At 44.1% G+C, this 15,792-nt stretch overlaps 1 protein-coding gene across 3 annotated transcripts in view; it reads right to left on the bottom strand.

Moving 5' to 3' along the window:
• The window catches only part of USP44 (ubiquitin specific peptidase 44), a 181,501-nt gene that overhangs the window by 71,171 nt on the left and 94,538 nt on the right, over positions 1–15,792 (bottom strand). For 2 of the 3 annotated variants that reach the window (XM_069229093.1, XM_069229092.1), the window contains exon 5: positions 13,872–14,077. The exons of the other annotated variant lie outside the window; for it this stretch is intronic. In XM_069229093.1, coding sequence (XP_069085194.1) covers positions 13,872–14,077 — 206 coding nt within the window. The remainder of the gene's footprint in view (positions 1–13,871; positions 14,078–15,792) is intronic. 3 annotated transcript variants of the gene reach the window in all.

Here is a 15,792-nt window from a genome sequence, read left to right as displayed (position 1 = left end):
CCACTTGGGAGAGGTGAGATCAGCAGAATAAGGTCTCTGGCAGATGCATGGCTCCACAGCAACCTGTCAAACTCCCTTGCCATTCAATGCCTTTACTGAATCCATCAAAGGGAGTCTGGTACAGGTGTTCAGAGAACAATGCCAACACTAACGTAGTACTGCAACAAGCAGGGTGGAGTGCTGGACTGTCAGCACTTCTGCACACTAGTCTCCAAAATTTCTCTCACTTGGAGACTTATTCTTACCAGCATGTAACTCTGATCTCCTGTATGCCTTTTGGTGGTACCTCTCCTGTCCAGATTTCTGAAGGTGGTCAGTAACGACCTAGCCCAAGACATAAGACATCTCAGTGCAGGGCTTAAAAAATCTACTCGACATTTGCTATGGCGAGTTTTATTTTATGAGGTTGAGCTATTTTTTTAGATTCCACTCGACCTTTCTGGCAAGTGGACAAAGAACAGGTGTTCTGTTCAGTCAGAAACTGAATTAGCAGTTAAGATGCCTTCAAATCTTATTCTTGTCACATTTGCTCTGTGTTCAAAGACAGAGGTCAAGTGTTATTTTGTCTCCTATCAATGCAAATACTTTTCCTTGTGACTGCAGAGTTCCAGGATTTTGTAAGGTGAACTGTCTGACCTATGTGCAATGAAAGGCTTTTGGTATCAGGTTTTTCCTAACACACAACCTTTATATAACGGAGTCAACTTCACAAACGTTTCAAAATATATTTCAGTAGCTGTGAAAGACCATTTTTTCTACTGTGTGATAAAAAATATTCTAATAGAATGAAAAGAAAGTCAGAACACTTTACTTGGTGATGTGCAAATGATAAATGTTTTTCTGAAACCCAATTTTCACAGATTGTTAATACACTAAATAGTTCCATCAGTAAAGCTGCAAATTAGTGGAAAGGTTTTTGGACATTTCTTGGAAATTTACTGTCTGTAAATGACGGTGTGCTACCGCATCATGCTTTAGTAATATATTTATTAAAAGTGAGTGTTTAAACAAAGTGAGAAACACTCCTGCCCTGATGGCAAAGCTATTAGTAAGCGAAGAGGCAAGTCATGCACGGATAATGTGTACCCTATATGTGGGCTCGATTTATTATACATGGAGAAAACATTTAGTGTATTTAATCAAACAATAGAGGTTTTTATTTTAATTTTTATTTTTTTTACAACAGAAATGCCGAACTCACATATTTGAAGGTGCACTCATATGTGAGAATGAAGAAAAAGGTTACTGTATTTTACAGTTTTTGCATGGGGTCACACAATTTGAGACCCATTTCCAGGTCAAGTAAATTACAGTTAGGTCGAGTAAATTATTCAAGCTATTCGACCTGCAGGTCTAGTAACATTTTAAAGATTTTTTGAGGCTTGCAGTGCATCAGATTTGGCAAAGAGCGTGTGGTATGCAGAACACATGGTAATGACCATCAGCCCTGCGATCAGAGCCTATGCACTCTCCGTTTGGATATTAAGCAGCAGCAGTTAGCTGCCTTTGACCTTCCTCCCAAAGTGGTTGATGTCATCAGGGCGGTCAAATATCCCTCAACTAAATATATGTACGCCTGTTGTTTGAACAAGATTGCGTCTTTGTGCGGCCCCCACCAGATTGGCTCTCTTCAGGCTAGGATTCCCAAAGCGTTTTTTTTGTGTTATTCCCTAGTCCAATAAGGCTTTGCTTTCGGCACAGTTAAAGGACACTCGTCAGCTCTTTCAACTTTTATGAGTTTGCTGGTTCAGTCTTCTTTGTTTCAATCATCTTTTGTGATAAACCGTTTTGAAAGGGCTGTAAAATATATTTCCTCCTTCGTTCATTATGCCTCAGTGGGACTTCAATTTGGTTCCTACGTTCATGTACACTCCCCCTTTGAACTTCTGCACACCTTTCCTCTTAGGCTACTAACCCTTAACACAGCCTTCGTCAAAGCATAACATTGGTGCGGCAGGTGAGCGCTCTGCAAGGCCTCTCAGTCAATCCGCCATATGCAATGTTCTACCCATACAAACTGTTTGTGAGGTCTTTTCTTTAACAAGTTGACTCCTTTTCACAACAGGCATAACATCACCCTCATAACGTACTTCTCTCCAACTCACCTCTTTACAGAAGAAGGGAGACTGCACTGATTAAATCCAAAAAGCCCTTAGTTTTTACACTGATTATATAAAAACAGGGTGGACGATGGACTCTTTATTGAATTCAACAGAGCGAAGGGCAAAGCAGTGCAGAAGAGGCCTATCTTCCTTTTGATTGTATTGTTAAATAAAATCTACTACACTGGCTAAAAAGCAGCTTCAGGTAGACTGCATGCTCATTTCACTACAGCCAAGCCTGCTATCACTGCGGTGGCATGCAGAGTGCCTGTTGTTGACATTTGCCAGTCCACTACGTAAGAGTCACTCCAGACACTCACAAATCACTACCGTCTGGACAGCTAGGTCCATAGAAATGGGTATTTTGACTACAGACTCCTGCAGGACTTTAGTTTGAGCCAGTTCACAGACCCACGTCATGTATGATACTCCTTTGGTTATCTCTTCAAAAGCTGAAGAATCTGTGTTCAGAAGTCTGTATCAGAAGAACAATTTACTTACCTTCGGCAACACCATTTCTGATAGTATCTAACTGGAGATTTCTCAATGACCCTCTCATCCTCCACCGTTTTGTGAACTGGACTCTTCCACTTAAAAAAGGTCCAACTTTATAGATCTGTACACTGATCCACGGTAAGCCAACTGGTTTCTGCGTATGAGGGTGCAGAAGCTCCAAAAGCAACTAAGGTCAGCATGCATGGGAGGCTTTGTATTTATGATTTGCTATTCTATGGCAGGGTACAGACAGCAACACTAAGTGCAGAAACAGAAGGGAATAAAGGACATAACTGATAAAAAAAAAATCTATGTAACCAGGTACTCTTATGGTTGAAATCCACACACACAACCCCCCCCCCCCAAAAAAAGTCTTCCATTGCAGAATTTCCATACTTTTTCAGAGTGTGTGTTATCAGATGTTGAAGTCTTTCTAGCATTCAAATCTAATGACTATTTTTCAAACTCTTAGAAAACCTTGTCAATATCGGATTGCATATCAGATTGAACTGGATAGATTAACACAATCTGAAAATAGTGGCCATGTAGTGGGGCATTGTGAGTCTATAGCCAGCATGACAAATCATACTGACTGTATGGCTGATGCATCAAACAAAACTTATTTTTCCAGGCCCAACCATGAGATGGCAGAATAGATTATAGCATTCAAACCAAGAATAGTATTCTCCCTGCAAAAAAAAATTTCAACTAAGAAAAAACAAGGCCGACAGTTCCAAAATCAATCCCCAATAGGAAAATGAAGTGTATGACTGTGTTACAATGAAAGATTGGTGGTCATGCTGTGGCATTCATGAGTGCCTCACATTTATATATTTTAAAAAGTGTCACTGGTCTGGCACTGGATAGTGCAGTAGAAGCACTGCAGGAAGTCCACGGGAGAGCAGGAAAAATTACTTACCTAGTTCTCCTTGAGGACAATCTCCTTTAATGTCATAAGTATCGCACAGACCTGCCGATAACAGGGATCCCAGAGGACACTTTACAAAATATGCATATGTAAATGATATTTTAGAAAAGGCAGATCAGTTAAAACAATAACAATTGTTTAAGTTGTGAAGGCAGCACAACTAGCACTAATAGATGAAAACGAGAACCTTCACTTGGTCAATAGTGCAGGTAAGGCAACACTGCTTCTTCTTGGCATTTTGTTGGATCAAGGTTTCTCTGAAAGCTAAAAAGCAGAACCTCTTCCAATTGAAGGAGTGAGAGGACCTGGTGGAAGGGTGATAGGTCTCTCTCAGAACATCCATGCGCTCTTGTACAAACCTCAAATAAACATAATGCGCAAGTTCAGGAGACAAGCTGATAGGCTTATTGAAGGTAGAAAGTAGGCTAGGATGCAAAATCGAGCCCTGGAACTCGTGAAGATGATCTGGTTCCACAACATCCTCCAGTGTTGTCGCTCAATCTTTCTGGTGCAATTAGGATCATCCTGGTTTTTGAAAAAAATCAGTTTGACAATGACTAGGGGAAGGAAATGTGGAAATATATTTTCCAGAGAAGTCTATCAAACGGGCATACCCCCTTCCACATATTTGATGACCTCTACGACAGACAGAAGCGATTAAGACTGTGGTGTCTCTTTCTGGATCTTCCTCTGGAGGAGCCCACTGTGACAGCAGGGTAGATCAAAGTGGACGCAACCCTATCTCTTAGTTCAGTGAATCTGCCAGATAGAGATTAAACTTTTTTAATGCTCTTCTCTGACGAGAAGCCTTATCTTGTCTCTGTCCCTTAGAGCTCTTCTTGGCGTTTTCTGGCACCACTCATTGCTAGGTAGAGGACTGTCAGGCAGACAGTGCATGCACCGTTGAAGGGGACCGGTTTCAGCTTTTTTTTTTTTTTTTATACAATAACATGTACATTTGCCAAAAGCATTTCCAGTCAGAAATTAAAAAAGAAAAAAAAAAGAAAAATAAAATAACCACCTCGGGAGGGGCTGGACAGGCGTTACAGATGGTTGATGCTCTGCTGTGAGGCACTCGACCCTGGAGGGATCCTACCCTGGATATGCTGGCCCCAAATGTACACTTGATCTGCCAATTTGTGTGGATTTCTGACTGTGCAACAGCCCCCCCCCCCCCCCGGCAATGGTCCCAGAATCGGGAGACTGGGTACCAGAGGATGAACAACCATGGGGGAAAGCTCAGATTACTATCTGCAGACAACCTCCCCTAACACCTCCATAAACCTCTTCCCCTGCCAAACCCCCCTACCCCCCACCTCCAGCATGTGAGGCATAACGCATGCAAATGGCCCAGGCAAGAACAGCAACAAAGTAAAATTCCAAGGCCTTCCCAGTGAGTGGCGTAGACTGCGTAGGATGCCTGCAACCAGGACCGGCTTTTGGTCAATGCAGGCTATTTGTTCAGAAACCACTTTGGGTTTTGAAACCACCTGCTTTTTTTGATGTCCAAGCAGTTTTGAGGCAGCAATAAAATGTCAAAAAGGTTTGTCAAGTGGCATTTTGACACATAATGTAGCGCAGAGAGTTAATATGCTAGCTGCAAAGAACGTGTACATGCAGAGCACAGAACAGTAATACTCACTGGCTTGTGTAACATCTCCTATAGTCTTATTTAAACATGTAAGATTAATTTCTGCTGTATAAAATGTGTGCGAGGTAAAGTGCTCTGCTACCCTAGGGTCGGTATGAGTAGCACTATAAAACAAAATAAATGCATGTGAGAGGAGCTGTGTAGAGATGAGGCACTTTTGGAAGGTGGAAGTGAGGGGGATCAGGTTTCGGGGTTGCGCTAAAAAGAGTACCGAACTAGGCGCCTTTTGCCCAAAGGCCAGCCCTGCCTGCAGCTTGGGAGAGGGCGTAGCACCCAGCGGCTAGGAGGTGGGGCTGGGGTCAAATAAGCAGCAAGACAGCTCTCTTCTCAAAGGATTGAGGAATGCCAAAGTTGGAATGATATGCAACAGGCCTGAGAGAGGAGTGTTAACACAGAGGGGCTTGCCTTCCTGATACTAGAAATGGCGTATAGGTATCTCCCCGTCAGCTGCGCCCAACCCTGCTTGGTTTGGGGAGCCCTGCACCAATATCAGACTCGGAGGCTCATAAGGACCGACAGAGGAAAGCCCCTCTCCTTCCCAGCCACACATCACCCTGCCCTGGGTGAGGCAGACAATGCTTTGTTGCAACACGCATGAAGTTCGCCCAATTGATCCAGAGAAATGGGGCAAAGTGAGGCAAAAGGACGAAAAGAGGGCTGGGCTAACTGGAACTATTGGCAATCGCCTACTTTGAATCCCTGGGTCAAAGGCAGACCTGGGTCTTGCTGTGCCACCCGCAAGTCAACAGTCTTGAACAACAGCACTGTGATGCTGCCCTCTGGGGATGTAAACACCCCTTACATCCAGGCAGGCATTGTCTCAATGACAACCACCCCATTCCTGCCAGTTATCTGAGCAGAATACTTTGGCTACCCAGGGAAGTTTCAGCACTAAATGAGAGGAAGCACCTGCGCAAGACCTGGAGAACCAACCACTGCAGTGGTCACCAGCCCTGGACGACCTGAGAGCTTGAAACCCCAGAAGGGAAAACCCTCCGGACAGAATACAAAAACAGAAAGGCAGTTTGGGCCAGTGTGTGCCCCCTCACATCTAATAAACCAATGAGGATCAAGTGTGCAGACATCTCAAACATAATATCTATGCCATTAGTGCCAACCTCGATAAAGAGTGCAAGGACAACGTGATGTTAGGATTAGCCCCTTACAGAGCAAGACACCAACAGCCAGAGAGGCATCCCTCTGGCCTGTGTAGAGACTGCAGCATGCTCATTGGAAGGACCCGATCTCAGCCATGGCAGGAGGAAATAGGGGGTACGGGTCAAGAAGCATCCATAAAAGAAATGACGACTCAAACTAAGCAACAAGGTAGGAACACAGACAAGGAAAGGACCTCAGGTGAAACCACTGAAGAAGATGGGCATACTCAGGATAGCTAGCACCAAGGGGCCACCAAAGACAACTTCTTGTAGGAGACTCTGTGGGTCAAAGACAATATAATGGCAGGCAAGACTGATCTCCAGGAAGACCTGCATCAGTTGAGATGTGCAATAACAGACCTCGGAGGACACGTGGATGAAGGGGGGAAAAAAAGATTACACAATCAAGAAGAAGACTACAAACACATGCAACAACAGAAAATTACCCTTGACGAACAAGGTCATTCTCGAACAAAGAAAGAAAAGAAAAAAGTGAGGACTTTGAGACGGAATAACATTGGCCACCACGGAATAGCATCTCTTAACAGCATCCTGGCAAAATATCTCCAAAATTCATTTGAAAACATTCCCGAATTATCAAGCCTGTAAGCAATCAGATTGGATAGAACCCATATAACAGACTAAAGGAAAGATGTAAAAGGGGAACCACGGAATGTTCTCACTAGAGTCCACTTTTTCTAGGAGAAAGAAGCCATCATGACAAGCACGGGGGGCATTTTCTTCAAAAGAGTATCAATATAACAGTTCCAAGATTTATCACCCATTTTATTGGCAAAGTGATGATCATTTTGTCCTGTCATTGAACAGCAGAGGGCCAAAGCATTACAGTACAGATGGGGGTCAGCTGTTCCAGATCACCTCTCCGTGGGCGAGCACACAAAGAAGTCCTGTTCAACCTCTTCCTCCACATAAAATGCAGTAATGACGAATACACGAGGGGCATGGAAAAAAGCTACAAAATAAGCTACAGGGGGATATCAAAAACTGTCAGAGAAAAGACTGCAGAAAGTAAGGGAAAGTGTACTCACACATGAACTTGTTGCCAGTGATCTACGATCAAGGGATTTCGTACTCAATATCATGCATCAGCTTCCACTCAAAGCTGAAGCTATTCTCCTTCTAGCCAAACAAATTTCAGGCAGTGCAGACAGAGGGCAGTTGGCTAATACTGGTGGAAGAATAGGTATTGTTATACGAGGATACGTTCGATGCTCCCAGGATGCTCTCTGATTAGATGCAAATGTTTGCAGAAGCTTGTAAGCAAGTGATGATTCCTTGCTTTTAAAAAAAAAAAATGCTTAGAAAACAATGCAAGTAGGAAAAAAATGTTTTTGCTACTATGAAATTTTAGGAGCTATTTCTTTGAAGAGTCATTTAGTAAAATGAGTTGATGCATGATGGTATTGCCCAAAAATATTTCAAATGGAAAAATCAGTGTAACCATTTTCAACAAGATTATCGGAAGCATGAAAATAAACAAGCATTGGCAAAGCCAACCGAGCCGACATTTTTTGTGGGTCTTTTGGTTTTGTCAATGCAGTCTTGTTCTGACGTGCTGACGTGACTTTTATAACACTATTGCTGTGGGAGCTGCCAGGCCCTCATCATTGTAATAAACATTGGCAAAAAAAAAAAAAAGGTTTTTTGGTTACAAAAAGCACACATTGGAGTAAAAGGCCAGCAGTCCCCCTCCAGGGGGCCCCCTCAGCACTGCACCTGCCCTGAGGGAGTCTGGAGGGTGGGGTCCCTCCATGTTCTTTCTTTGCAGAGGGGGGGGGCATGGTGGTAGTAGGTCCTGGCACTGAACAAAACTACTTTGTGTGCCAATATGTTCCTTGTGGAAGAGAAAAATGTGATCACTCACAGTAAAAGCCAGCCGACAGAGAAAGCAATTCGAAGTTTAATTAAAAAAAAAAATGTCTGTTGATGCCAGACCTAATTAGGGACCCAATTCTTAGTCACAAAAGAGCACCCATGGTATATGCCTTTAAATAAGTGGTTTTCATGAATTCACAAGAACTTACAGAAGTTAACTAGGTAATCCTACCCCTAGAAAATACTTGTCAACTATGTTTTAGCACAAGCAAACATAAATGTATAGATTTGCTCATGTGAAAATCTATTGAGCGTTTACAAGATCACTTTTTTTTCTCCAACCACTTCCCCCGCCCCCCCACCCTAAATATTAGAGAAGAGCTGGTGAAAATCTTTAAAACAGTCAAGTTAGTAGGTTTGCAGAATCAATGGCATTCCAGCACTGGAACTATTGCTTACTGCTTCCTCCAGCCCCAGTATGTAGATCTGCTAAAGATAGCAAAATAAGGAAATTGCTATAGTAGGGATTGAAATTGCAATTATTCAAGCTTTACTATATTAGAAGCCCTAGCATAATCAGAGAAGCTATTATCAGAGCTCTTATATGAGATTGCTGCCATAATTTGTCGTCACACTGCATGGCACCAAAGGGGCAAGTAGATTCTTTTTTTTTTTTTTTTTTTTTTTTTTTTTTTTTTAACAGGGGATGTAGATTTAAGAAGAAACCAGTCCAATGGACAAGTGGATATTTTAGTAAATTCCACACTCCTGCTCCCTTTTTAGCAGCACACCAAACATATGCACGCAGGACCCATATCTTATTTGGCCAAAGGCAGACAAGCCTAATTCAAGACATATAACAAGGAGTCAAAACTGTTAGACCACAGCGTGATAAACTGATGCTCGACTAGCCTGAGGCAGAGGACAAAAAGACGAGTAGTACCTGGCGCTTAAATGGTTCCCCCCCCCACCCCTTTTTTTTAAGACCCTGTGGCCGTGCACAAAATTCACTAAACCATACATGAATACCCCCACACTAAACACAAGGGAACTGAATTAGAGGGTGGTGTCAGATGCACTAAGGGCAGTAGTTAAGGGGAGCTTATTCAAGAAGCATGCTGCTCACAATGCATGAGAAGCCAAACTTGAATGTCTTCTCAGGGAGCTGAGGCACAAGTTACTTACCTTCGGTAACAATATATCTATTAGACATATATTCTAGTTGCAGATTCCTTACCTTTAAAATTTACCCAGGTGTCAGACTGGATCCGGAGATTTTTTCTTTGAGCAGTACCCCTGCGCGCTGTTAGATGGGGTCAGTCGACTCCACGGGCGTCGTGGTCACCGTGATGACATCGCAGTCGTATATAGTCATCACCCTGGCGCGCGGACGTCAGTTTCTTTTCACGACTTTCCACGTCAGTAGCGCGGAGCCATGAAGAACACAGAATGATGCGCCAAAACTAGGGCCCTTAGAAGGTAAGTGCCTGACCCTAGAAATCAGTTCGGAGTGCGGGGAGGATGCGCGGTTCGGTAAGGAATCTGCAACTAGAATATTTCTCTACCAGATATATTGTTACCGAAGGTAAGTAACTTGTACATCTGATAGTGACTTCTAGTTGCAGGTTCCTTACCTTTGAATAGATACCCGAGCAATACCATCTCCGGTGGGCTGCGAACTAAGATCACACCAAAAAATCCTGCAGGACCCAACGGCCAAAATAGCCGTCACTGCAGATCGGACTGTCCCAGCATTAGTGCTTGGTGAAAGTATGCAAGGACGCCCATGTTGCAGCCTGACATACCCAGGACTGGAAATCTGCGTGCTAATGCTGTGGTAGCAGCAGTTGCTCTGGCAGAACGAGCGCACAAACCCTCAGGGGGGTTGCTTTTTTTGCCAAAGCGTAGCACATCTTGATGCAGAGGACCACCCATCTTGAGATGGTCTTCTGCACCACCTTCTCTTTCTTCGCCCCCACATATCCCACAAATAATTTATTGTCCACCTGGAAATCTTTGGTACGATCTAGATAGAACGTCAATGCTCTTTTTGGATCCAGATAGTGGAGTCTTTCCACCTCATGTGAGGGTTGTGGGGGCGTCTAAAAAAAACAGGCAAGGCGATAGATTGGCCTATGTGAAAAGGCATTACCACTTTGGGAAGAAAGGAAGCCCTAGTACGAAGCACCACTTTGTCAGGATGCACTGCTAGGAATGGTGGCTTCGAAGAAAGAGCCTGAAGCTCACTCACTCTGCAAGCAGAGGTGATGGCAACCAAGAAAGCTGTTTTAAGTGTTAAGAGCCGTAAAGGACAATTGTGGAGCGGCTCAAAAGGGGCGCACATGAGGTATGTGAGGACCAAGTTTAAATCCCACTGGGGCATAATGAATGGAACAGGAGGAAACATATGAGTGAGGCCTTTACGAAACCTCCCAACAATGGGAGATTTAAAAGAGAAGGTTGGTCTGGTAGCCTAAAGAAGGCAGAGATGGCAGACCAGTATCCCTTGGGAGTGCCCAGAGTAGAGCCCTGCTGGGCAAGAGAAGAGACAGGATAAAGAAGAGAACCTCAGAGGAGGTGTAGGGAGGGGATGAACAGATTTGTTGATACATCATGGCACAAATTTCTTCCAACGACAGGCGTATACCGTTTTGGTGGAGGGACACCTGGCTGCCAAGATGACGAAGACTTCATGTGGAAGGTTAAAAGTAGTCAACTTTCGCCGCTCAATCTCCACGCAAGGAGGTGGAAACTGGGCAGGTTCGGGTGGATAACCGTCCCCTGCTACTGCAACAGAAAATCCTCCCGAAGGGGCAGTCTGATCAGAGGATCAAGAGCTCGAGATACCAGACTCTTCGAGCCCAGTCCGCAGCTACAAAGATTACTTGGGCCCAGTCTTGCCTGATCTTCAGAACTCTGGGCAGAAGTGGTATTGGCAGGAAGGCTTACAGGATGCCCGTGTTCCACTTGTGACGAAAAGCGTCCTCGAGCGAGTGCCACCTTGGAAACTCCAATGTGCAAAACATCTGCCATTGCACGTCCTCTGCGAAGGCAAACAGGTCTAACCATGGCTCTCCCCATTGCAGAAAGAGACCTTTCGTCACCTCCGGATGGAGACGTCATTCGTGATTGACTATGCATCGAAGGCTGAGTTAGTCTGCTCTGTCGCTCAGAGAGCCCGCCAGATGTTAAACCACCAGGAAAATGCTCTGCCGTTCAAGCCATGTCCAGAAGCGAAGAGCCTCTTGACAAAGGTTCAACAGCCCCACTCTGTCCTGTTTATTGAAATAACACATGGCGGTGGTGTTGTCAGTGAACACCTGCACCACTTTCCCTTTGAGAGGGAAGGAATGCTTTCAATGCAAGTCAGATCGGCCAGAGTTCCAAACGGTTGATGTGGAGTCCAGACTCCGTGGGAGACAGAAGCCTCTGATCTCTGCCCCTCCCATGTGGCCGCCCAAACCCAGAAGTGATGCATCTATCACTATAGATAGATCTGGGGCCTGAAGGTGCTGTATTGGGGTCAGTCCGCACAAAGATGAGGTGCATGGCCTCATAGAATTCCTTAAGTTGGGCAGGGTCGCTCCAGCTCCTGGAAACTCGAGGAAGCGCAGAGCAGACCCAGACGCAGGCTCCGAGGACGGATGCCTTGAGCGTTGATGCTCCTCCCACGTCACGTGAGCCGAGCAACGGGGTGAAGTCAGAGAGCGAAGTCAGAGAGCGATGAGACCTCTTCGAAGACGACTTCTTACGTGCACCCGAAGATTTTGAGGACAACAAGTGGTGATGGCTCCGCGAACAGTCTTGAGACCTTCCTCGCGATCAAGACCGTGACCTACGAGGAGTCAAGCGCCGGGCCGCCATAAGGCACTCTGAGCACAACTTCAGTTTGTGGTCGCGCTCAAGACACCACAAACAAAAATCATGTGGTGACAGTCCTCACACAACTTGAAACTGGTCTTCAGAGACATCCTCGAGCTTACCAAAAGCTCACTAGAAAACTTAACAAAACGGTCGAATTCAGTCCAAAAGAGACCATGGTAGCTCTCTCAGGATCAGCACGTCGCGTGGAAAGAAAAGAACTGATGTCACTGCACTGAGGCGGCATCTATGTACTACTCCCGACGTCATCCCAGCGACTACAACGCCAACGACAACCACAGAGTCAATCGACGTCATCTACCGACATGCAAGGGTATTGCTTGAAGAATAATCTCCGGATCCAGTCTGACACCTGGGAGAAATCCTAAGGTAAGGAATCTGTAACAACTAGAAGTCTCTAGCAGATGCTCTTTGCACTATATCTGGAATACTGGTCTGGACTGCCATCATGATAATTTCAAGAAAGTGGAGTCCACAGAGGCCATATTACTATCACTTACCACGCCTAGACAGTCTCAGTGGGAACTAACCCCGCTTTTAGAAAGAAAAAAAAAAAAAAGAAAAAAAAAAAAAAAGAGAACACAAGCTCTTGCAAGCATTCAAATTAATTTAAGTTTATTGGAGGGGTTCATACTATCAGGTGGAAAATCCTTGGCTAAAACAAACAGAGACCTCTTAAATGGACACTACCAAGTTAACAGATCTAGCTATCCACTCGACTCCAAACCTATACAAAATGTGTCAAAGGCAATGTCCAAATCCTACAAGAGGAGATCAAGGGCCTTCTGAGCTCTTGGAGGATCCATGCTTATTGTGGCTCTGGAACATATTCACCCAAAATGGCACTATTTAAATTCTCTAAATGTTTCGAGACTTGCCTCTTCCACTGGTTAAACAGGAAATCACACAGCTGCACGAGTTATGCAATACGTTTTTCTTGGGGTCGGAGGTGCCTACCCAAGCATACATGCTACACTCTAAGCAAAGTGGCCTGGGGTACCAGACTTATATTACAGAAAGGCTTGGTGAGCACCAACAAAATGCGGAGCTTCATAGATCAGAATTTAACGGCACACCCACTGGGAGAGGTGATTTCAGTCTTGAAAGAAAAATAGCATTGGGGAAATGTATAAATTTCGCCTGTGTCTAAAGTAACCTTGAAATCTAGATCGTCTAACAAAATGGCACTTTCCTGTCCCTAACGACACCAATTGCTGAGAATGCTTATTTTACTGCGGGGTTGGACAGAATCCTTTTCAGGAGCTAGAAGGCATATGACTGCACTAGGCGGCGAGATTCCTATCAAACAAAGCCCCAGACATTTCAAAACAGTTGGAGGTAGTGAAACTTTTATCCCTCTGGGATTCCATATTTTGTCTTCCACAGCCCTATGTTCAAGAAGGAGCAACAAGGCCACTTCCAATCTTCAATTAATTACTGGCTAATTTTCAATTGATTTTTCTTTACTTACAGAAAATAGGTAATGTTTGGTTATTATAGCCTGTAATAGGCTGGTAAGATTTTTCTTTTTTTTTAATTTTAATTTGGCTTTCTCTAAAAGAAAAAAAGTGTACAAATTGAACATTTTGTGAAGTTTGCTCTAGGATCTGATACACAAGTGATGCTGTTTAGTGCTTACAGATATCAGTGGAGATCACCTAAGGGAGAATCTGTTATTTGTTAACCAGTACCCACTGTATTTGACAACATACACAAGAAATTACATTTCTGGAAGATATATAAAAGAAGGCATTTGTTTTGTCGCTACTGTTAATCAGAAAGAGGAGGACGACGAATCAGTTTTCAGGAAACATACTGACCTCCTTCCGGATTGTAGCAAAATGCAGTGTAATGTCCAGACCCAAATCCTTTCCCATGGTGCATCACAACTGCTGATAGGTCATATATGAAGCATTCTGGAATGAGGGTTTTTGTTGATTCTCTGCAGCAGTACGGCTCCATATTTAGCATCTGATCAAAGCTGACATGCACTCCAATTTTCTCACGGTGATTGCGGCCAGACCACCTTGTAAAGAAAGAATAACTAGTAATAAATTTTCACTTTTATATTATAATGTAAGAGTGCAATCAAAAGTTTTCCCTTCCAAAAATTGCAATACTGAGAAAAGTAGTGGCCCTAACAACTTTAATGATTAAAACATTTTAGCTCAATGCCTACTGTGAAGAAGGCAATTCTCACCATTCTCAATTAGAAAAGAACTGAGATAATGAATAAGGGGTTACCAAAGGTAAACCCCTCATCTGGTAGAGACTATATCTAGCTGCAGATTCCATGCCTTAGAATTTTCCCTGGGGTCAGCCTGGATCCAGAAGTTTTTTTTCTTCTATGCAGGACTCCTGCACGCTGGTACGTGGCCTCGTTTGGCACAGAATGCATCATCATGGCTCCATGGCACCTATGTGCCATCTAGATGCGCAGACATCAGTTTCTTTTCACTACTTACCATGCTGGAAGCGCAGAGCCATGAAGAACACTAACCACTGGTGTGGAAAACTAGGGCCCTGAAAGAAATGGCCCTATCCCTAGAAATCCATTCGCAGAGCAGGAAGAACGGGTGAGTTGGTAAAGAATCTGCGGCTCGATAAACCAGGTAAGGTGCCAGGTGACTTGTTCATTTGATAGAGACCTCTAGCCACAGATTCCTTACCTCAGAATAGATCCCTAAGCAATACCATACCTGGAGGTGAGACTACAAGCCAATTTCAGACAAGGAATTCCTGCAGGACTGAAAGAGCAAAGTGCCTATCCCTACAGACCAGACTGTCCCGGCAGTAGTGTTTTGTGAACATGTGCTACCAGGCCTACATTGCTTGTTCCAGGACCGAAACTCTGCGTGCAACTTTAGCTCTGGCGGAATGAGCTTGCAAGCCTACAAGGGGTTGCTTTTAAGGCCAGTATGTAGCAGATATTAATGCAGATTAAGTTCCATCTGTGGAGAAGATCTGCTTTCGCACGGCCTCTCCTTTTGTTGCGCCAACATATCCCACAGAGTTGGTCATCTAACCCAAATTCTTTGTTCGATCAAGGTAAAACACCACTTTTTTTTATTTTTTGTCCAGACGGTGAGTCGCTCTTCTTTACAGGGATGTGGAGGTGTGTAAAAAGTAGGCAGTGTGATGGATTGGCCTACATGAAATGAAGTGACTACTTTCGGAAGAAAGGAGGCTTTTTTGCGAAGAACCACTTTGTTAGGATAGCTGGTGAGGTAAGGAGCCTTGAATGAGAAAGGCTGAAGCTCACTCACTCTTTGGGCAGATGCGAGTGTCATGAGGAAAGCTGTTTAAATAGTAAGAAGCCTAAGGGGATAATTATGGAGCAGCTCGACGGGAGCACACATCAAAAATATCAAAACAAGATTAAGGCCCCACTGAGGCATGATAAATGGTGAAGGGGAACAAAGATGAACAAGATCTTTTAGCAACTTATAAGACTTGAAGAGGGATGGCTTTTCAGGCAACTGCCAAATAACAGATCACAGAGAGCTTGCATTTAAGAGTGCCTAGAGAAGAGCCTTGCTGGGCAAGAGAGAATGAAAAGCAGACCTTGAAAAAGAGGGGAAGAAAGAGGATCGATTCGTTTTTCTGCACACCAGGCCACAATTTGTTTTCCAATGGAGGGCGTATATTATCTTGATGGAGGGACGCCTGGCTGCCAAGTTGACATCACAGACATTGGGAGGAAGGTCGAAAGCTGTCAACTGTCGCTGCTCAATCTCCATG

This window comes from Pleurodeles waltl, chromosome 4_1, assembly GCF_031143425.1.
Source record: "Pleurodeles waltl isolate 20211129_DDA chromosome 4_1, aPleWal1.hap1.20221129, whole genome shotgun sequence".
Taxonomy (NCBI): domain Eukaryota; kingdom Metazoa; phylum Chordata; class Amphibia; order Caudata; family Salamandridae; genus Pleurodeles; species Pleurodeles waltl.
Note: the sequence above shows the minus strand (reverse complement) of the source record. Positions and strands in the feature narration are given on the sequence as shown.